Source organism: Salmo trutta, chromosome 3 (assembly GCF_901001165.1).
Source record: "Salmo trutta chromosome 3, fSalTru1.1, whole genome shotgun sequence".
NCBI classification, from domain to species: Eukaryota; Metazoa; Chordata; class Actinopteri; order Salmoniformes; family Salmonidae; genus Salmo; species Salmo trutta.
In genome coordinates, this window is record NC_042959.1 from 58,201,370 (window position 1) to 58,224,923 (window position 23,554).

Sequence of the window (23,554 nt, forward strand, 5' to 3'; positions counted from 1 at the left end):
TCTAGTGAGATCTCTGAAGCCCAGAGTACAGAAACAATCAGTCCACATGGTGTCGCCAAAGATTTTTTGTAACTCAATGTTCTATCTGGTCGCTGTAAGCGCAAGCAACAAACAGACTTCCGGCAAATAAGAGCGGATATTGCCCTCAACATCCGGTAGGTGAGGTCACACACGTATCATTTTACTGTGTTACATTTTGGGGGAAGAAGTATAGAGCTTTAATATACATTCACGCAATGAAAGTTAAAGTCCTCTCCAGGAATCCGGACGACTATGTCCGTGAGACGAAGTTGGATATCCAGCGTGGTAAGTGCAGATAGTTAGCCAGCTAGTGCACATTAGCTAACTTCACACAGTTCCATCCACTGTAGAGAGCTATAACTAGCTCAATCAGCCCTGGCAAAACAACTTATTCTAACAGTGTATGTAACCTACAGTACCAAGAAATTACGACCCGTCCCTCCATCCATTCGAGGTGCCAAGAGAATACACCCGTGCCCTGAATGCCACCAAGCTGGAGCGCGTGTTCGCCAAGCCGTTCCTAGCTTCTCTGGACGGCCACAGGGATGGGGTGAACTGCATGGCCAAGCACCCCAAGAGCCTCTCCACAATGCTGTCCGGCTCCTGCGATGGAGAGGTAGTTAACTAGCTAACTGTACTTAGAGTTAGCAATGGCCTGGTTAAATATGAGTTGATTACAAATCCAAGAATTATAGGCTACATGTCTAACTATGGAATGGTCAAACATATATGATGACAAGTCTGTGCATTGAGATGATGCATCTAAATGACCTGTTTATACTGTAAGACTAACTGATTTGTTTCTCAGCTGAAGGTGTGGAATCTAACCAAACGTGAGTGTGTTCGTACACTCCAGGCCCATGAAGGCTTTGTCAGGGGGATGGTCGTTCGCTTCTGTGGCACCTCCTTCTTTACGGTACAGTATCTGTTCCACTATCCAGGGTTGTATTCATTAGGGCACACTAAACATTGTGCAATGAACAAGTTCACATAGTACCTCCCCATTCTGGCCCGTTGCTTTCATTTTCTGTCTAGTGAATACTAACCAGACTAGGGGTGTATTCATTAGTTGGATTCCGTTGCAAAACATTTGGTCTGTTGCAATAGAAACTGTTTACCGTTTACTCTAGGTGCTAAATGGAAGTAAACGGAATGAAACTGGGAGGGACCTATCTGAATTGCTCTAAATAGAAACTCTTGTTTTTGTTGCAAAACGTTTTCCATTTGGAGTAAACGGTTTCCATTGCAAAATGTTTTACAACACACAAAATTAATACACCCCTGAGTTTCTCACAGAATGGTTGCCCGCTGCTGGAATGCAGTCTTATGACACAACTTCATTATAAATCAACCTCAAACCTCTGTGAAAGTAAACATGCTTGTGTTTCTGAATAACAGGTTGGTGATGACAAGACTATCAAACAGTGGAAGATGGAGACTCCCAGCTACGGAGAGGAAGAGGAACCTCTCAATACTATTCTTGGGAAGGTATGGAGGAGGAGGTGTCTTGTCTCTGTCATTATTCTGCTCAATTAATATCTCTGACCTAACCTATCTGATCTCATTAAGCAACACTGTAAAATGTGCATACCATCGAGTGGACCCATCATTAAAGATTGTGGCTTTAAACCCATGATGATAAGAATGATGGGTTTGGAGATATTCTCTGCAGTCAGGGTGATGGTGATGGTTGTTGTAATGTATTCCCTCTAGTCAGTGATGATGATGATTGAGGATTCACTTTAAAAATGTAACTGAGACCAATGTTTGTTCCTTCCAGTCTGTGTTCACCAGCATCGACCACCACCAGAAGGAGGGTGTGTTTGTGACGTGTGGCCAGCAGGTGGACATCTGGGATGAGCAGCGCAGCAGCCCCATCCGCTCCTTCTCCTGGGGCGTGGACAGTTTCAGCTGCGTCCGCTTCAACCCTGTAGAGGTAATCAACCCTCTCTCTGCGTGGATTGTAGCAGAAAGTGTCTGAGTATGATTCCTGATCAAGGATCAGGTCCTCCATGTCCATATCATTTAGTTAATTATAATCTAAAAGGCAAATCTGATCCTTGATTAGCTCGTCTGCTCTGAGACTCTTGGTGAATACGGGCCCTGACATTGCTATAGCACAGACAGAAGGCGTAACCCAGACACGTCACAGAGGCTATAAAGCTGAAGTATCCGTTTAGAATGTTTTCTCACCACCAACATGTATAGTAGTGAGAGGAAGTCCAGTCGCGGGTGGTGAGAGAGGATGGAACTAGGTGAAACTGTACCAACATTCTGCAAATTTTCTCATTGTTGAAACAAATTTTTCTGTTCCCAAAACTAGAATCTGTTACGAACACAGTGCACTAATATTTATAGACTTGACGCTTTGCCAAACTGAAAAAAGAAATGTGTTGTTTAGAAGGAGTGCAAGGTCAAATTGAGTTTGTGCACACACGCACTTACCAGAGGAGGCGTTCCCTAATGGAAATATGCAAATACTAGCTACAACGCGCCAATAGCTCGTGCTTGGCTTTGCCTACCTCCTTGCTTGTTTTGCCCACTATGCTTCGTTTGCTCAAACTGTAAACGCACAGATGAACAATCTTGTGTTAGTTATAAATATCTTTGGCTATAGCCTCCATACACCAGAATAATGTAGGTCAAAGGTTGTATAAAACACAGAATTGTATCTTAGTGGATTTAAAAAAGTTTAATTCTTGACCTTCCCGCTTTTCTCCTCAGACTGAACTTCTAGCAAGTTGTGCCTCTGACAGAAGTATTGTGCTGTATGACATGAGGGAAGCTACACCTCTTAAAAAGGTAAATTTCTATGTCCTTGGGTGCATCCCAAATGACACCCTATTTAGTGCACTACCATTTGGCGAGGGCTCATAGGGTGCCATTTGTGATGCTACCCATTAGAACTGCACGATTAATCAAATTTGAATCTAAATTGAAATATTGACATGCGCAATATCCATATCGCAAGAGGCTGCGATATTTTAAAATGCCACTTAGCCGTCCGTCTGTAACGCCCGTTTTTATTTTTTATATATTACTTTAGTTGACGAGTTCTCCTCTCCTCTTTTGGCCACTTCCCAATCCCACACACACAAAGCCCCGGCCCCTGTCACTCAAGCAGGCAGTTCCTCGTGCTCCAGATTCATTGCATGCATTGACCAAACAGCATGCAGTCAACAGATTTCTTTTCTAACAAGAACGACACAGCTTTCCACTTTGCTTCTTAATATAAATTCACGTTTTCTTTATTATACTATTCATTTGTGTAACTTGCTTTCTGCAAAACACTAGTTAGCTGAAAATGTACCTAGAATTTGTTAGCAAGGCTGATCGCTTCCTAGCTAATTCCACTGAGTGCAAATCTTGCTAGCAATCTTTTGCTCTAATATTGGACGGTACCAGTGGTGGAGTATATCATCATTGTTTGTGAAACAGCTTGTTCTTAATCAGAGAGGAAAAGACAAATATTGTAAAATCTTTGTCTAAATATATCTATTTTAACCTAATTAGGGTCCCATTTTATTTATTTAACCAGGTAAATTGACTGAGAACACATTCTCATTTACAGTAACAACCTGGGGAGTAGTTACAGGGGTGAGGAAGGAGACAATTAGGTAGCCAGATTAGGAAATTAGCCAGGACACCGGGGTTAACACCCCTACTCTTACGATAAGTGCCATGGAATCTTTTGTGACCACAGAGAGTCAGGTCAGAGGCAAGGCAGCAGTGGGATGCAGGGTGGTATGCTGCTGGCCATGGGGAAACACTGACCAACACTTTGGTTCTTACTCTGTCACAACCATCTCCTTCCTTACCTTTTCCTCGTTGTCATGCCAAACAAAACTGCATTCCAAGTAGCCACTCTATTCCAACCGTAACATTTGAATGATCAGATCATTCTATTTCTATGATTCCAAGATTTTAACCAAGTGATTTGATGTAAGATCGCATTCGCAATATTTGGTAGAAAAAATGTCAACTAGATTTTTATGCCCATATCATCCAGCCCTACTGCCCATGACTTTGCCCATTACTAAACTCATTTCCCATTCCGTACTGTCCTTTCATTACTGGAATGTGTCTAATGGTTAGTGTATTGAAGTATGAATGTGTGATTTCCTATATAGGTTATCATGAGTATGAGGAGCAACACTTTGTGCTGGAATCCCATGGAAGCTTATAACTTCACCTGCTCTAATGAAGATTACAAGTGAGTGATGCAATTCAACATGATGTGTTGCGTTTACAACATGTTCACTACATCACATAGGCCTCATTCATTCCTGGAGAGAAGTTTGTGTATTTTCAATGCTAATAATGTTTTTGTTCATGCAATTGCTTGGGGAGTGATATAATTATTATTTCTAATGTACATTTACACTTGTTTTACAATAACAGCATGTCCATCGAGATCTCGTGTTTTCATTTACTGACCTTACACCATGCATGAGAGAAGCATGGTGGTGTGTGTTAACATCTCATCTCTGTATTTATTAACCAACAGCATGCGTTTCCTCCCCCTTCAGTCTGTATACATATGATATGAGGTACCTGGACAAGCCTTTCACCGTCCACATGGACCATGTCTCAGCCGTGCTGGATGTAGACTACTCTCCAACTGGCAAGGAGTTTGTCTCCGCCAGCTTTGACAAGACCATCCGCATCTTCCCCAAAGACAGTGGCCACAGCAGGTTAGTGGTGCTGGGGGTTCAGACACTGGGTTCCAGCAGATTGGGCGTTTATTATCAGCTTTGGTTGTATTTATTTTTCTACAGGTGTCGACATGTTTAGAGATGACACCTTGCGACAGCAACATTGTGTTCTGTGTGTGTGACTTCACAGGGAGGTGTACCACACCAAGCGCATGCAGCACGTCATCTCCATAAAGTGGTCATCAGACAACAAGTACATCCTGAGTGCTTCAGATGAGATGAACATCAGACTGTGGAAGGCCAACGCTGCTGAGAAGTTGGGATTGGTGAGACAGACAGTCCTCTTCCTCACCTTTAGAAGTAGTGTACTCATGTCCTGTAACCTGCAGGTGCCGGGTATCAAAAGTAATGTCATGAAAGAAAGATGGATCCCAGAACAATGTTGAATGCTTACCATTAACTGGTAGGCCTACAGTTGAAGTCGGAAGTTTACATACACTTAGGTTGGAGTCATAAAAACACATTTTTTAACCACTCCACAAATGTATTGTTAACTATAGTTTTGGCAAGTCGGTTAGGACATCTACTTTATGTATGACACAAGTAATTTTTCCAACAATTGTTTACAGACAGATTATTTCACTTATAATTCACTATCACAATTCCAGTGGGTCAGAAGTTTACATACACTAAGTTGACTTTGCCTTTAAACAGCTTGGAAAAGTTCCAGGAAATGATGTCATGGCTTCTGATAGGCTAATTGACATAATTAGTAAATTGGAGGTGTACCTGTGGATGTATTTCAAGGCCTACCTTGCTTGACATCCTGGGAAAATCAAAAGAAATCAGCCAAGACCTCAGGAAAAAAAATTGTAGACGTCCATAAGTCTGGTTCATCCTTGGAAGAAATTTCCAAACGCCTGAAGGTACCGCGCCATTTCTACAAACAATAGTACGCAAGTATAAACACCATGGGACCACGCAGCCGTCATACTGCTCAGGAAGGAGACGCGTTCTGTCTCCTAGAGATGAATGTACTTTGGTGCGAAAAGTGCAAATCAATCCCAGAACAACAGCAAAGGACCTTGTGAAGATGCTGGAGGAAACAGGTACAAAAGTATCTATATCCACATTTAAACGAGTCCTATATCGACATAACCTGAAAGGCCGCTCAGCAAGAAAGAAGCCACCGCTCCAAAACCGCCATAAAAAAGGTTTGCAACTGCACATGGGGACAAAGATTGTACTTTTGGAGAAATGTCCTCTGGTCTGATGAAGCAAAAATAGAACTGTTTGGCCATAATGACCATTGTTATGTTTGGAGGAAAAAGGGGGAAGCTTGCAAGCCGAAGAACACCATCCCAACCGTGAAGCACGGGGGTGGCAGCATCATGTTGTGGGGGTGCTTTGCTACAGGAGGGACTGGTGCACTAAACAAAATAGATGGCATCATGAGGCAGGAAAATTATGTGCATATATTGAAGCAACATCTCAAGACATCAGTCAAGAAGTTAAAGCTTGGTCGCAAATGGGTCTTCGAAATGGACAATGACCCCAAGCATACTTCCAAAGTTGTGGCAAAATGGCTTAAGGACAACAAAGTCAAGGTATTAGTGGCTATCACAAAGCCCTGACCTCAATCCCATAGACAATTTGTGGGCAGAACTGAAAAAGCATGTGCGCGCAAGGAGGCCTACAAACCTGACTCAGTTACACCAGCTCTGTCAGGAGGAATGGGCCAAAATTTCACCCAATTTATTGTGGGAAGCTTGTGGAAGGCTACCTGAAACGTTTGACCCAAGTTAAACAATTTAAAGGCAATGTACCAAATACTAATTAAGTGTATGTAAACTTCTGACCCACTGGGAATGTGATGAAAGAAATAAAAGCTTAAATAATTCTCTACTATTATTCTGACATTTCACATTCTTATAATAAAGTGGTGATCCTAACTGACTTAAGACAGGGAATTTTTACTAGGATTAAATGTCAGGGATTGTGAAAAACTGAGTTTGAATGTATTTGGCTAAGGTGTATGTAAACTCCCGACTTCAACTGTATTTGCTAATATTCTGATGCATTTGTTGGAGCTGTGATTTTGACCTTCCGTTTTGTGAGTTCCTCAACCTGCCATGGCCAGATGCCCACCATGGTACACTCGGCATGGTAAGAGAGAGAGAGGGAGGCAAGGCTGCCAGCAGCAACAGCAGTGGCACTGCCAAGGGCTCTGATGGATGCTGACTGAATTGGAACAGAATCACTTTCAATAAGTACAATGGACCAATAGGGACAGCAGGGCAGGGTTAGTGACAGACTGGAGCTATTTGGAACTCTTGATTACCACTAGACAATTTCTGACCAGTCAGTCAGTCAGTGTGGGCAATATGGCACTATAGAGTGGATTTAAAGGGATAGTTCACTAAAATGTATGTATGGCAAATAGGGACTGCAACTTTGATAGACTTGAATTACTTAGAGGTGTTACAGCAGGCTAACGTTAGCATCGCTCATCCCAAAACATTGGAATTATATCTGTTATGCTTTCTTCAACCTCTAACTCTCCGAATGTTCAAGGCATTATTTACACATTACCTGAAATATAAGGTTCTGTTTAGCGTATCTTAAACAGATTCTTACACATAGGCTAGCCTAACTCTTTTCTCATCTGATGCCAAAACCAGCATTTAGCCTACAAGGATGAATTGCAAGGGAGATGAATGGACGTTTTTCGGTGCCATCTCCAATATCCATCCCCCTTCTGCTTCCCTCTTCCTTATTCCCTTAATGCAGCTTAACACTGGAGAATTGGGCAACTTTTGGCACTTGTTTTACTGTCAGTGTATAAGAGGATATTTATGCTGTAGCTTTGCACTTAAACAGATCAGACGAGCCCAGCTGCTATCAGCAGTTTGAATAGGCCCAATCACTTAAAGAACGGCCACTCTGGAAATAATGAAGCATTAACCATCAAGTTGGACTGGAAGAGTCTTTAATTAAAAAAGAAATGCTGAATCAAGGTTAACTGTCAGATCTCCGGAAGAGTGGAGGTCTTCAGCCTGTGTTTGTTGCAACTGCAGTGTGTCTCTCTCTCTCTCTCTCTCTCTCTCTCTGGTTTTTGACTTTTGATGTCTTTCTATGAGCTGACCTTTGACCTCACTGTGAACTATACAGGTGGAAGGTGAAAGATCATTTAGTTTTTGTCCTATGATCCGATTTTTCATATTACTTGGAGTAACAATGACCATATCATTGCCTTTGACATAATGTAAATTCACCTTCTGAAATTACACCAAAATTACCGTCCGTATCACACATTCTCATGACAGTCATGAGAAGTATGACCTATATATCCTATACATACAGTGACCTCAAAGTATTGGGCAGTGACACGTTTTTTGTTTTGGCTTTGTACGCCAGCGCTTTTCACTCCATATCGGGTGAACCATTTAGAAATTACAGCACTTTTTGTACATAGTCCCCCCATTTTACAGGAACCTAAAGTATTGGTACAAATTCACTTATGTGTATTAAAGTAGTGAAATGGTTAGTATCTGGTCCCATATTCCTAGCACACAATGACTACATTAAGCTTGTGACTTGACAAACTTGTTGGATGCTTTTGCTGTTAGTTTTGGTTGTTTCAGATTTTTTTTGTGCCCAATCGAAATGAATGGTAAATAAGGTATTATGTCATATTGGAGTCACTTTTATTGTAAATAAGAATAAAATGTTTCTACATACTTCTACTTTAATGTGGATGTTACCATGACCAAAACACACAGCTACCATGACCAAAACACACAGCTACCATGGCCAAAACACACAGCTACCATGACCAAAACCCACAGCAAATGCATCCAACAAGTTTGTAGAGTCACAAGATTAATGTAATCATTGCGTGCTAGGAATATGGGACTAAATACTCAACTTTGACTACTTTAATACACATATAAGTGAATTTGCCCCAATACTTTTGGTCCCCTAAAATGGGTGCTGTAATTTCTAAACGGTTCACCCAAAATGGATGAAAATACTCTCAAATTAAGCTGACAGTCTGCACTTTAACCTCAGTCATTGTATCATTTCAAAACCAAAGTGCTGGAGTACAGAGCCAAAACAACACATTTGTCACTCTTCCAATACTTTTGGAGCTCACTATCTCTATGGATACACAGCTCATACTGCTACTTAATACATGATTCCATATGTGTTATTTCATAGTTTTGACGTCTTCACTATTATTCTACAATGTAGAAAATAGTAAAAAAATAAAATAAAGGAAAAACCTTGAATGAGTAGGTGTCCTTTTGACTGGTACTTTTGTTTTTAGTCGAGCAGTAGTAAATATAATCTCTCTGGCCGTGGTTTCATAGGTTCTCTAAGTGGCCACTCTTCCAGGGCTTTTATTCTAATTATAATCAATTCAATTTGTTGGAGATTAGCTAATAGCTGCTGATAATGTTGAGGTACACTGCTTTGCTTAGACCAGGCCAACAGCCTGTTAAATGTTATTTATGAAAACATGAACAACATTTAGAGTGAAAAAGGAGCAGAGCAACATTGACTCTGCAGAGTTCTCTATGGCCTATACACTCTTTCAATACCCAATGAGTAGTAGGCTTAAGGTGTTAAACAAATCAAAATATATTTTATATTTCAGATTCTTCAAAGTAGCCACCATTTGCCTTGACAGCACCATTTGCCTTGACAGCAGAATGCTGTGGTAGCCATGCCGGTTAAGTGTGCCTTGAATTCTAAATAAATCACTGACAGTGTCACCAGCAAAGCACCATCACACCTCCTCCTCCATGCTTCACGTTGGGAACCACACATGCAGAGATCAACCAAAAATCTCAAATTTGGACTCATCAGACCAAAGGACAGATTTCCACCGGTCTAATGTCCATTGCTTGTGTTTCTTGGCCCAAGCAAGTCTCTTCTTCTTATTGGTGTCCTTTAGTAGTGGTTTCTTTGCAGCAATTTGACCATGAAGGCCTGATTCATGCAGTCTCCTCTGAATAGTTGATGTTAAAAATATATATATTTTGAGCTCCCTGCCTTTCGATAACCACTCGGTGTGAAAGGGAAAAATGTAATGCTCTTATCCAGTGGAAACGCCATAATAGGCCTACCTGATTACTTCTTATCCCTTGCGGCTTTATAGGATATTTCTACCTAGTTGGCAATAGAAGTAACTTGTTAGGTTTATAATTTATTCATATTTGGATTAAATTTTGATGAACTAAATGACAAATGATTTTGAGATACAAAGACGTTTTAATATGAATTAAATTAAACTGTTCCACGAAAATGTGCATATGAAAACCATAACTGGCTCGCAGATCAGATCGGTAGTAATGGTAAGATAAATTGCCATTCCACATGAGGAAGTTTGCCGACTTCTCATATAGCCTATTACCGGCAATTTCAGGAGCTTAACTGCAGAATCTGCAAAATCCAGGAGGAGCGGGAGGAGGATGGTCGGGACAGATTTTTTCTTTTCTTCTGGTTATCTTGATCTCTGACTCCCTCTTGAGTTATTTGTGTCTTATTTCATCAAACAGTGAGCTGTAAAGTATCAGACAAGCTCAATGCATATATTTTAGATTTTATTGAGACGCATAGGGTGTGTCTATATATGGAAAAATACACGTTTAAAAATTTAGCCTGGTCAAAGGATTGGTCGAAAGAACAGACTTTCGGTGATCCAATATTTATTTTTTGGGGACAGCCCTATACTGTAGATAATAGCGAATATTTTACCACCTTATAACTAATATCATTCAGTCATAATATCCAAGTCACAAAGATCAGTGAGCAGTAGTAGGTGTTAAAGATAACTGTCTATCTAAAGATTAACATTTTCAACCCTGCTTTTCGCCATGGTTCAACATCCCAGGGGACATAGTTATATCATTTTATTTAGATTTCAGTTTTTTCATGAAAATGTTGTCATTGTGGACTGATAATTAGTGTATACTGATAAATAAGGCACCCAAGTAGATCTCAGTAGTAGATTGAAATCTCTTGGTTCTCTTTATTTTCTCTCCCTTTTTTTCTTTCTTTTTCCTCTCTCTTCTTCTTCTTACCCGCTATTTCTCTATCTGTCGTCGCCACCCCCCCGTGGTCTAGCTGGCTCCTAGGGAGAAGGCAGCTGTGAACTACAGCCAGAAGCTGAAGGAGAAGTTCCAGCACCACCCTCAGATCCGCCGCATCTCGCGCCACCGCCACCTGCCCAAGTCCATCTACAGCCAGAGCAAGGAGCTGCGTGTCATGAAGGAGGCTCGCCGCAGGAAGTATGGGCTCCTCCTTTACCCATGCCACTACTGTCTGCCCTACAGTGGCTTTCTGTTCTTAACTCTACCTGCACATATCCTCAATACTCTTGTTTTTAACAGTCAAACCACATGTCTATATATTACAGTATGTATATCAGTAGAATTGGCTTCTTTGTGTTGTTCTTGGTAAGGTTAGTGTGGTTTTGGATCTTATTTGTCTCTGTGTTGATGGGAGGAGGTTTTCGGGTGGTTGACCTGGTCTTTGGCCTCACCACAAAGGAAACTGTCAATCTCTGTTAATACAGTAGGTTTAGAACCACCCTGGCCTCTGTCCCTCCTGAACACAACTACGGCAGAAGGTCCTCATAGTGTCCATCTAGTGGTTAAGGCCGTAGCTGGCTGCCAGAATAGGTCTGACTGCCCTACCAAGGCACACTTACCCTAATGGGTAACAGGACTGATAGGACAGGATGGTCACTCATGGCTTGGTCATCATGGGCTTTTTGCTCATTTACACTAAAGTCTCTTAAGGGGAAGTGATGGTGCCATCATGACCAGTTGATGATTAATCAAATATGAGTCAGTGTTGATTTTTGGTCCTGAAACGTAGTGACACATTGTAATATGTCATCCACGTGTACCTAGGAGCTGTGACTGAAGGCAGTGTAGCCTACATGCTCTTTGTGTATTTTTCAGATGACGTCAGTATTAGTGTATTCTATATTTTATGACATCAGGCCACCTGCCTGGCACTAACTCCTTTGTGTACTCTGCTAACGTTTCTCTCTCTCTGTGTGAATACTCTCATGAATTGGTTCCTGATGTTTGAGTTATTCATTGTTGCCTCATTGTGTGTCCCAGGGAGAGGAACGTACGCAAGCACAGCAAGCCTGGCTCCATGCCCGTGGTGACGGAGAAAGAGAAACATGTGGTCACCGTGGTGAAATAGAAGGAACATGGACGCCAGTGACCGTGTGGCATTGGAGGACTAAAGGACTACTCTGTCTCTACACACCTGGGCCACGCTCAGAAACACACAACTAATGTTGCAAAATGTCGGTAAGTTTCCCAGAATTCTCTGGTTTTCCAGAAATTCCTGATACCTGGATTTCCTGCTTGTTCCCTCATGATTCCAGGACACAGGAGGTTGGTGGCACCTTAATTGGGGAGGACGGGCTCGCGGTAATAGCTGGAGCAGAATGGGATCAAATACATGGTTTCCATGTGTTTGATGTCATTCCATTTCTTCCGTTCCGGCAATTAATATGAGCCGTCCTCCCCTCAGCAGCCTCCTGTGTTCCAGGAATATTCCAAACGGGATTTCTGACAAACCTGGCTATTTGGGAAAGATACCAGAATTTTGCAACCCTGCACACAACGTTATGTGTCCCTTCAGTTTTTTCATGACATTCTAATCTGCAAAGGTCAAAAGGCTGCACCCTCCTGAACACAACCCTCCTGAACACAACCGTCCTGAACACAACCCTATCTAAGACTGAAATAACTCATTCCACCTCTCCAAGGCTTATTACAAAAGAGAAATATGGGTGAATATTGTGAAGTTTGTTGACATAAGTGTCCCAGCTGTCATGGTGAAACTTAGTACCACCAGATGAAGATTTCATTAATGCTGTTGTTGGAACATTATTTTGGGATGTTATTGTATTGAAATAAGAATACACTACAAACCAAGAAGAACGACATACGTCAAATATCACCAGAACATTTATTTTAGTATTTTAGGAACTATCTTAAATGTTTGGCCTCCCTACACCACCACATACCTTCAGCTATTGTGTGTACTGATTCAGTAACCTTAAAGATTGCATGATGCTAAGGGTTGTTTCTATTGATTGTGTTTTTTGTATTTATTGATACACTGCTAATAAAAATATGATATTTTTGGGTCTGACATGAATGTTTTTTGGTAGGCAAAATACACTGATTCTCATATCGATGCAACGATACTTTTCAACGCTTGTTTCTTACATTTAAAAAACCGAAGTATACAATTAATATCCAAGGGCTCAGATTAGCATAATTTGTGTGTTTGGCATATGAGTAATATAGGTGGTATAACGATAGATACATTATAGCAGTAAAATCCTAAAAATAGTCTACTGATATATGGGCATGGCACAAGTGATGGTAACACGGGTGATTGTTTCTGAATTGTCATTTTAATGTGCCTGAGTTCTAGTAACCAAGAAGGTATGTGTTGTAATTGATATACCCATGTTGCAGGGCCGACAAACACACAATTAGACTGACTTTTCCCAATGTTTTTGGATTCATTTTGTACCAGTGATTTCTTAACATTGTGACTCAAGGTGGATGATCTTGTATAGGGGTTACTATAGATGCATGTTTCGTCGGCTGTGACGCGTGCTAAGTATGCCATCAGAAAGGATCCACAAAGTTCCCTTCATGTGGACACCAACTGGAAAAGAGCGAGGCAGGCCAAAAACTACCTAGCGACGGATAGTAGTGGCTGAGCTTGAAGTGATGGGTCTCATGGGATAGCACAAGCTGTGGCCAAAGATGGAGACTGATGGCAGAAGATTGTTGCAGCCTTATGTACCACCCGAGATACAAAGATGATTAAGTTAAGCAGTCGCTATGGTAACAAGTTCAACACACTTTTATCAGTGTTTTGGTGTTTAATGATTTCTTGGCATTCTGACTCAAAGTGGATGAGCTTGTGTTGGGCTCAGTGTATTGATGCTAATGGACTTAGTCTTAATGAGGTATAGTGTTCAATCCACTTTATCACGGCAGGATTTAGATAGGATTATGAAATAAGTCATGAGCGTCATATCAAACCTGGATCATGAGCACGGTTTGGGAAGGGGAGATGTTAGGGCTGGGCCTTGGGATGAGGGGTTAGGGCTGGGCCTTGGGATGAGGGGTTAGGGCTGGGCCTTGGAATGAGGGGTTAGGGCTGGGCCTTGGTATGAGGGGTTAGGGCTGGGCCTTAGTATGAGGGGTTAGGGCTGGGCCTTAGTATGAGGGGTTAGGGCTGGGCCTTAGTATGAGGAGTTAGGGCTGGGCCTTAGTATGAGGAGTTAGGGCTGGGCCTTAGTATGAGGGGTTAGGGCTGGGCCTTGGTATGAGGGGTTAGGGCTGGGCCTTAGTATGAGGGGTTAGGGCTGGGCCTTAGTATGAGGGGTTAGGGCTGGGCCTTAGTATGAGGGGTTAGGGCTGGGCCTTAGTATGAGGAGTTAGGGCTGGGCCTTAGTATGAGGGGTTAGGGCTGGGCCTTCTGATGAGGGGTCACTGTCTGGACATTGGGCCTTGGGTTGGGGTGAGAGGGGATAAGAGGTGTTTGACATGATGGGACCAAAAAGTTAAGAAGCAGTGTCACAAGAAGCAGCTGATAAATCAATGATAGACATGGACTATGTTGGTGCTAGCTTTTTTTCTGGAACAAATGTTTTTTATTTTTTATTATTATACCTGAATGGTTAAAAGTAGTCTAAAGTGTTACCAAATCAGGAATAAGAATGCTGTATAACACATTTTATTCATACCTCCAGTTGGAGAGGCAATCCTATCGGAAGAGAAGTTCCACAATATGCTGCTGCACCACATAACAAACTGGACAGCGACATGGTGTTGAAATGCACATTTCTCGTGTGCCAGTTGTATCGTGTGCTGATGAAGCTTCTAACTTTCGCTATACATTTCACATCACTTTTCTTCAGAAAATGCTCTTTAACAGGCAAATGTTTTTTATAATCTGGTCCAGCTGTAAATGATTTACAGTCCGTGTTTTGCAAATGCCTGATGTCAATGAAAGTACGTCGACAAGCGCCCATCTCCCCTTCCTTTTTCATGAAGCCACTCGCGCTCAGCTTTGTTCTACGCGTCTCCATCGCTCCGCCTACTCTTCCTATCGGGATTTTTTCATTGCATCCATTTTTGTGCATTTAAGAAATCTCCAAGAATTATAAACCTGGAGGAAAGCGAGAAAGAGAGAGTGTGGGGCTAGGACTCGAAAGAAAAACAAACAGACAAGGGAAGAGGCGACGTCTTTATTTCAACATGCGAGCAAACCCATTCTAAAGGATGACCGCGATGGGTTAGACAGGATTTAACATGATTGCAAAATAAAAGGCAAGAGGTCTACTCTATATTTCTCTACAATCCATCCGTGAATGGAGAAGGATAATTGTGTTTGGAATGCTTGTTTCCAGAAGACCGTATATGTTGGTTATAAAACCAAATGGTCTCTGTCCAGCATCTCCAGTGTCTATCTCATAGGTTACTGGAATTGGGGAGTTTGTGTGAGAATTAGGCGATGATTCTGTTGGATATGTGTCCTGTGATCCTCACCGATTAATTTCTCTGTATTTATTATGAGCTGTAGCAGCCTGCTATACCAGAACCGCTGAATCCCAATCAGATAACTTTCATGTATTGGGTGAAAATTGAGGCTATATAGAATTCATGTCTGCATCCCTTGTAAAAAGTAGCATTTTGACACATTGTGTCTTATTCTTAAAGCCCAAATATAATGGAATGCGTCAGGATATGTGTGAACAATCCAACCGATATGTCTTGCATTAGGGTAGCCTATGCTAGTGGTTATGATTATGAATACAAGAAACACATGGAATATTGCACCCTAATATTAGAGTAGCAATCTGATTTTGCAATTTGGAAATGTTCTATTACAATTAAGTCTATCCATTATATCACTCAATGTTGGTATATTAAAAAAAAAAATACATGTTATTATTACTTTTTAGCAATTGTGTGTAGCGATGTCAGCTCCACTCGGGCCCCGGGGCCCAGGCGCTCCCCCGCCGGCTGGAGCCCTACCCGACCTGCCGGACCTCAGCCACCTCACCGAGGATGAGAGGAAGATCATCCTGGGCGTCATGGACCGACAGAAAAAGGAAGATGAGAAGGAACAGTCGATGCTAAAGTAAGCCATTGTGTTTCACTATCATTCAAACGTGAGAGAGAGAGAGTGAAGAAAGAGAGAGTCATTGTGGGGACATCGCGCGCTAACTGTCACGTCAGCTGTGCTCGTGCAGTGAGTGCTGAGTTGGGGTAACCCTGTTGTAACTGGTTGGCGCGAGCTGGAGCTGATCACATTGCAAGGTTACGTAGCCTACGTCCTGCACATATTGACTGTTCTAATGGGCTAATCGTTCTGAGTGGCGAGAATATATGATATTTATTAACATCATTGCCTCTAGAAATAGCGTTTACAATAAAGCAGCATATTGGCTATGCATTTTGTCTGTTCTCCAAATGATGTTCGGATAATATGAGCAGGGAGAAGGATCTTTGAGTCGACTGAATATGCTTCAGTAGCCTATGTCTTTCAACAGTTAGCAATGCATTTGAATCCTAGGCTATTAAGCGGCCTTCTCACTCTGTTGGCTTTGGGTTGGGTTAGCAAAGGGCGCCATCTTCGCGTCAAATCATACCGCTTCCTTTTCAATCACGTACATGTTACACAACGATTAAAAAATGGCGTTTGAAGAACTAATGAGATATATCCTGTATAATGATTTTCAACGTTAGCCTATCTGTCAGACTATACTGCATCAGTGCTATGGAAACGGAAACATTCCCTCTCCTGTGTGCAGAATCAGATGTCGCTGAGCATTTCAGCACCACGGCGCTGTCCAGTTCGAGGCATAGAGCAGCAGCACAGTTCGATGCCGCTGACGCTCACGCGTGTAGATAGACCATTCATTGCTATTCATAGGCTAAGCTTTGTGTGACAAATTATTGACATGCTTTTGACAACGCTTTTAGTGTAATACTAAATATTGAACACAGTTATCTCTATGTTGTCACTTCCTGCAGATACTCTATTATCCTTATGAAACTTTAACCGTTTCTGTTTACATAGACTGTAACTTTCTTCATTCTTTTGTGGAAAAGTCTCAAACGGTCCTCTATTTTACTGTGGTTTTGGGATTAAATTAAGACTACTGTATTTTTTTCCTCTCCTTAAGTCTCTGGAATTTGAATAGATATGAGGAGATATTGTATCACAGGCTGGTTCTGAGGAGTTCCCTTGTGACTCTGCACAGTGGTTCAAGGGTCAACATGCAGGTTTTTCCAAAGAGCCTTTTGGATTCCAGATGTCAGGCCTTTTCTTAGTCCCAAATGGCACACTGTTTCCTTTATAATGCATTACTTTACCCTATGGGCCCTGCTCAAAAGTAGTGCACTCTATAGGGAATAGAGTACCATTTGGGATGCACACCTTGTCTGAAGTACCTTCAGAGACTGTGACGTCATGTGTCAGGCTTTCCAGGGGCATTCAAAGCTGATGATTTCCGTCATTGGTTAAATATTAACAGTTGGGTTTGTTCTGATGGGGACTGGGGAGGAAGTCGCCTAGTGGAGCAATACTGTGGTAAATATGACTCACAGACTCCAAGATAACGGCAGGCAGGCCACCTCAGTTTGTGCTGCTGCCTGCATGTGAATCATCCATGGCTGTTTTTCCCCATCGCTGAGTGCTTTTTGTATATATTTTTCTCTCTCTCTCTCTCTCTCTCTCTCTCTCTCTCTCTCTCTCTCTCTCTCTCTCTCTCTGTCTGTCTGTCTGTCTGTCTGTCTGTCTGTCTGTCTGTCTGTCTGTCTGTCTGTCTGTCTGTCTGTCTGTCTGTCTGTCTGTCTGTCTGTCTGTCTGTCTGTCTGTCTGTCTGTCTGTCTGTGTCTGTCTGTCTGTCTGTCTGTCTGTCTGTCTCTCTCTGTCTCTCTCTCTCTGTCTCTCACTCTCTGCCTCTCTCTGCCTCTCTCTGTCTCACCCTGTCTCTCCCTCTGTCTCTTCCTGTCTCTCTTTCTGTCTCTCTCTCTCCCTGTCTCTCCCTGTCTCTCTCTCTGTCTCTCTCTCTCAGAGGTAAAGTGATTGTCAGCTTTAGTCACTCAGAGCCATGCAGGCTGCCAGTGATGTCACAGCCTAGCGTAGCACGACTAACTGAGTGTGTGCAGCAGGGATGCTAGTCTACCTTACAGGCAACATGGTCACTCAGTCACTATTTCTAAAGTTCATTATTTTCAGATGTACACAGACTGGGGTGTTTTTCATTTTTTTAATTAAACTTTATTTAACTAGGCAAGTCAGTTAACAACAAATTCTTATTCACAATGACGACTTACCAAAAGGCAAAAGGCCTCCCGCAGGGACAGGGGCTGGGATTAAAAATAAAAAATAAAATACAAATATAGGACAAAACACACATCACGACAAGGGAGACACCACACCACTACAGAAAGAGAGACCTAAGGCAACAACATAGCATGGTAGCAACATGACAACAGCATGGTAGCAGCGCAAAACATGGTACATACATTATTGGGCACAGACAACAGCACAAGAGGGCAAGAAAGGTAGAGACAACAATACATCATGCGAAGCAGCCACAACTGTCAGTAAGAGTGTCCATGATTGAGTCTTTGAATGAAGAGATTGAGATAAAACTGTCCAGTCTGAGTGTTTGTTGCAGCTGAAAAGACGAGCGACCCAGGATGTGTGTGCTTTGGGGACCTTTAACAGAATGTGACTGGCAGAAAGGGTGTTGTATGTGGAGGATGAGGGCTGCAGTAGGTATCTCAGATAGGGGGGAGTGAGGCCTGAGGGTTTTATAAATAAGCATCAACCAGTGGGTCATGCGACGAGTAGAGCTGGTGGGCTGGGATGTGGCTAATGCAGAAATATGTATCATTCCATAGTCTTACTTTTGCAGAGAGTGGTTTTACTTCAACTTATATGTGGTTGTTTTACCTACAATAGGTGAGTACACTTATTTTAAGTAAGACCCTCTGGATAAGAGTGTAGCTAAGGGACTAAATGCAGATGTATGATCACCCTGTCATGTTCCCTGTGTGGCCTCCCTGTCAGAAGTCTAGGTGATGCGGGTAAGGCGGAGTCAGGCGCAGGACACAGAGATGAGTGACAACCGTAACTTTACTCAAAAACAATATTCCATGAAGGAGATAAATAATCCAGGTCACAAAACAAGACAACTTGACAATAACAAACACGCACAAAACCAAGGGGGAAACCAGAGGGTTAAATAGGGAACAATGATTATGTAATGGAAACCAGGTGTGTATAATGAAGACAAAACAAATTGAAAATGAAATGTGGATCGGTGGTGACTAGAAAACCGGTGACGTCGACCACCGAACGCCGCCCGAACAAGGAGAGGGACCAACTCCGGCGGAAGTCCTGACACTCCCTCCTCTCCTTCCCCTTCCTCCCCTCCATCCATTTTCCCCTCCTCCCCCTCTTTCCCGCTAAATGCCTCAGTTAACCAGTCTTCTCTCATTAGCAGAGGTGAACAAAGGAGGGTTGTGTCCCAAATATCACCCTATTCCCTATATAGTCCATAGGGCTCTGATCAAAAGTAGTGCACTATATAGGGAAGGGTGCCAACTGGGATGCACACAGGGTATATGTCACCCTCACAGCAGTTACTCATGTTAGTATTATAGTCTGGGCTGTTTGTCAACAAGTGATGTCAGCAGAGTGAACACACTATCAGACTACAGCAGCTCAGTTTGATAAACATGTCTCCTGTTAAAAACAATGTAGGTTTCAGGGGCTATTTGACATGGTGTGTTTTTATCCTGTATCACCTAACATGAGACCGGAACCTCCTAAGCTTTGCTATGGACATAAATAGTGCACTGTATAGGGAATAGAATAAGGCTCTGGCCAAAACTAGTGCACTATATAGGGAATAGGGTGCCATTTGATAGGCAACCTGTAACATAATAGAGGGAATCCTGAGAGAGAGAGGGAGAGAGACAGGGAGAGACAGAAAGAGAGATACAGATACAGGGAGAGAGACAGAGAGAGAGAGAGGGATACAGGGAGAGACAGAGAGAGGCAGGGAGAGAGAGAGACAGAAAGAGAGACAGGGAGAGGCAGGGAGAGAGAGAGAGAGACAGGGAGAGACAGGGAGAGGCAGGGAGACAGAGAGAGAGAGACAGGGAGAGACAGAGAGAGAGCGAGAGAGAGAGACATGGAGAGACAGAGAGAGAGAGACAGGGAGAGACAGGGAGAGAGAAAGGGAGAGACAGAGAGAGACAGAGAGAGATAGAGAGAGACAGGGAGAAACAGAGTGAGAGACAGGGCGAGACAGAGAGAGAGAGAGACAGGGAGAGAGAGAGAGGGAGAGACAGGAAGAGACAGAGAGAGAGAGTCAGGGAGAGAGAGAGTGAGAAACAGGGAGAGAGACAGCGAGAGAGACAGGGAGAGAGACAAGCCTCCAGGTGTGTAGGGCTTGCCAAGTCCCTGTCCCTGCTACCGAGACAATGGTAGACAATTCAGAATGTCCTCTCTAAGAATGACTATGCTGCTGAACATGAATGGAGGAGAACCCATTGACTTCCCAGAGCCCATGTGTCTGAACCCTCTGTCATTTTTCCTGCTGGTTTTCTGTTCTATCTGATCATTCATTGCACCCACCTGTTGTCCCAGGTCTAAATCATATTAGAGGGAAACAATTCAAAAAAGGAGTGGAACTGGCTTCAAGGTCCAGATTTGAGTTAGAGGGTTCTAGTGCTTGTCCCTCTGATATTGATTGGTTGTTTTCCCATACTAGCCTCCTATCCTTACAATATACAGTAGCTCAACTTATTCCACTTTTTGTTTCCAATCAGATGTAGTCTCTATAGCAGCCATAAGGTGTTCTAGAGCTCTGATTTGTTCAGAGAAACATCCATCCATGTACTGTGAGTTTAGTTAACGAACAGCACCAATACCAGGTGATGTGATGCAATATGGAAGGATTAAAGGCAGTGCACACTACTCCAATTAACCAAGCATCCATCACTCCAGGTCCACTGGCACTTCAAACAGACTGTAGCCAGCTAGCGGTATGCCTGCTGCAGCAGCCGGTCAGCTCCCCATGCTTCACTGAACCTCTGACTGTTACAGTAATGACAGATCCGGGACCCCTCCTCACCCAAACACCCTGGGATGCAGAGTCCCAGGGCCACAGGGAGGATCCACAGATCCGCAGCCCAGGATCAGCAGCCCTGGTTGGGGTAACCCCAGCAGGCCCAGAGGAGACCTGGGGGTCCACTTCTTCCAGAGAGTGACCTGGTGCCCCATGGTGCCCCACGGCGGAGGAGACCCTGTCTCTGCAGCCACTCCCCCCTCCTCCGGTCCTTGTCTTGTAGGCTGACTCATTATCTGTGTCCCAGTGCTCACCAGGGGCCTCCACTGACAGCCCTAATTACAGCAGCTGCCTCGTGTGAGGGACTCCCACCGAGATAGTGCTATTCTGGGTCTAAAACGTCTGCCACCGTGGCCCTGTCCGGGTCCTACACCCCCTGCTCCATCTTGTCTAAAGACAAAGCAATAGAGGATGCTTCGGTCCCCACCCCCATGTATGTACTGTATTTTACTCCAGAGGGACTTTACTCCAGAGGGAAATGTACCCTGTCTGTCCAGAGTTGTTAATGAATGCCAGTATGTTGACCATAATGATAGACTTCTAAGACTAGCCTAGACATCCTGCATGACTCAACCTTTTACATCTGTTGCTCCTGCTTCTCTACATACTTGTTACTAGGAAGTTTTCCCATCAACACACAGGTCCTGACAATTCTATGGATCAGTAAAGTTACAACTCGATGTGAGGAAAAAGAATGCTGGCTAAACCCTGTGCTTCCTCACAAATTGTGTGTGTGTGTGTGTGTGTGTGTGTGTATGTACGTGTGTGTGTGTGTGTGTGTGTGGTAGGTAAAGGGGGTGAGGGTGGGGGTGGAGGGCGTAGGAAAAGGTTTGACCAAGAATTGGCTTTCTTGGGGCCTCCCGAGTGGCGCAGTGGTCTAAGGCAGTGCTAGCTGTGCCACCAGAGATTCTGGTTCAAGTCCAGGCTCTGTCGCAGCCGGACACGACCGGTCGCCCCATGGGGCGACGCACAATTGGCCCAGCGTCGTCCGGGTTAGGGGAGGGTTTGGCCGGCAGGGATATCCTTGTCCCATCGCGCTCTAGCGACTCCTGTGGCGGGCCGGGCGCAGTGCACGCTGACATGGTTGCCAGGTGTACGGTGTTTCCTCCGACACATTGGTGCGGCTGGCTTCCGGGTTGGATGGGCATTGTGTCAAGAAGCAGTGCAGCTTGGTTGGGTTGTGTTTCGGAGGACACACGGCTCTCAACCTTCGCCTCTCCCGAGTCCATACGGGAGTTGCATCAATGAGACAAGACTGTAACTACTAATTGGATACCACGAAATTGGGGATACATTTTTATTTATTTAAATAATTGGCTTTCTTTTCACTCAAAATTTTTGCATAGCAATGTCATTGATTTCCCCAGCCCAGTCCATTCATCTCATAGAGGCAGAGAGCAGCACCAGCTGCATTGTGGGAAATGGAGTCCCCAGAGGGCATGAGCTCACAGCTCCAGGAACCAGAGGAGGCTCCTCCCCTTGCTGTACAGCAGAAGCCTGTGGTTGTAGGGGTTGTGTAGTAGTTATGTAATTGTTATGTAGTGGTTGTATAGTGATTTAGGACAGCAGCAACCTATGGTTGTGTACAGCAGAGACCTATATGGTTGTGTAGTGGTTGTGTACAGCAGATACCTATATGGTTGTGTAGTGGTTGGGTTCAGCAGAGACCTATATGGTTGTGTAGTGGTTGTGTACAGCAGAGACCTATATGGTTGCGTTGTGGTTGTGTACAGCAGAGACCTATACGGTTGTGTTGTGGTTGTGTAGTGGTTGTGTACAGCAGAGACCTATATGGTTGTGTAGTGGTTGTGTTGGGGTTGTGTACAGCAGAGACCTATATGGTTGTGTAGTGGTTGTGTACAGCAGAGACCTATATGGTTGTGTAGTGGTTGTGTACAGCAGAGACCTATATGGTTGTGTAGTGGTTGTGTACAGCAGATACCTATATAGTTGTGTAGTGGTTGTGTACAGCAGATACCTATATGGGTGTGTAGTGGTTGTGTACAGCAGAGACCAATATGGTTGTGTAGTGGTTGTGTTGTGGTTGTGTACAGCAGAGACCTACATGGTTGTGTTGTAAGGTTGTGTAGTGGTTGTGTACAGCAGAGACCTATATGGTTGTGTAGTGGTTGTGTACAGCAGAGGCCTATATGGTTGTGTTGTGGTTGTGTACAGCAGAGACCTATATGGTTGTGTAGTGGTTGTGTAGTGGTTGTGTACAGCAGAGACCTATATGGTTGTGTTGTAAGGTTGTGTAGTGGTTGTGTACAGCAGAGACCTATATGGTTGTGTAGTGGTTGTGTAGTGGTTTTGTACAGCAGATACCTATATGGTTGTGTAGTGGTTGTGTACAGCAGAGACCTATATGGTTGTGTAGTGGTTGTGTAGTGGTTGTGTACAGCAGAGACCTATATGGTTGTGTAGAAGTTGTGTACTGCAGAGACCTATATGGGTGTGTAGTGGTTGTGTAGTGGTTGTGTACAGCAGAGACCTATATGGTTGTGTTGTAAGGTTGTGTAGTGGTTGTGTACAGCAGAAACCTATATGGGTGTGTTGTGGTTGTGTACAGCAGAGACCTATATGGTTGTGTACAGCAGAGACCTATATGGGTGTGTAGTGGTTGTGTAGTGGTTGTGTACAGCAGAGCCCTATATGG

At 43.4% G+C, this 23,554-nt stretch overlaps 2 protein-coding genes across 2 annotated transcripts in view; both read left to right on the top strand.

Annotated features, from left to right (window-relative positions):
• The first annotated feature begins 152 nt into the window (after positions 1-152).
• On the top strand, positions 153-12,864 carry LOC115180907 (DDB1- and CUL4-associated factor 13-like). The gene is made up of 11 exons (XM_029743069.1): positions 153-306; positions 438-637; positions 830-937; positions 1,420-1,509; positions 1,802-1,957; positions 2,746-2,823; positions 4,152-4,234; positions 4,551-4,715; positions 4,867-5,002; positions 10,809-10,972; positions 11,816-12,864. Exons 1-11 carry the CDS (start codon positions 237-239, stop codon positions 11,901-11,903), a joined length of 1,338 nt encoding a protein of 445 aa, XP_029598929.1. The 5' UTR covers positions 153-236; the 3' UTR covers positions 11,904-12,864.
• Positions 12,865-14,773: 1,909 nt separating this feature from the next.
• Positions 14,774-23,554, top strand: part of LOC115180921 (regulating synaptic membrane exocytosis protein 2) — a gene marked incomplete in the record, with an annotated part of 190,891 nt that continues 182,110 nt past the window's right edge. Inside the window, 2 exon segments of the mRNA XM_029743071.1 lie at positions 14,774-15,070; positions 15,706-15,884. Of these exon segments, the coding sequence (XP_029598931.1) occupies positions 15,721-15,884 (164 nt within the window).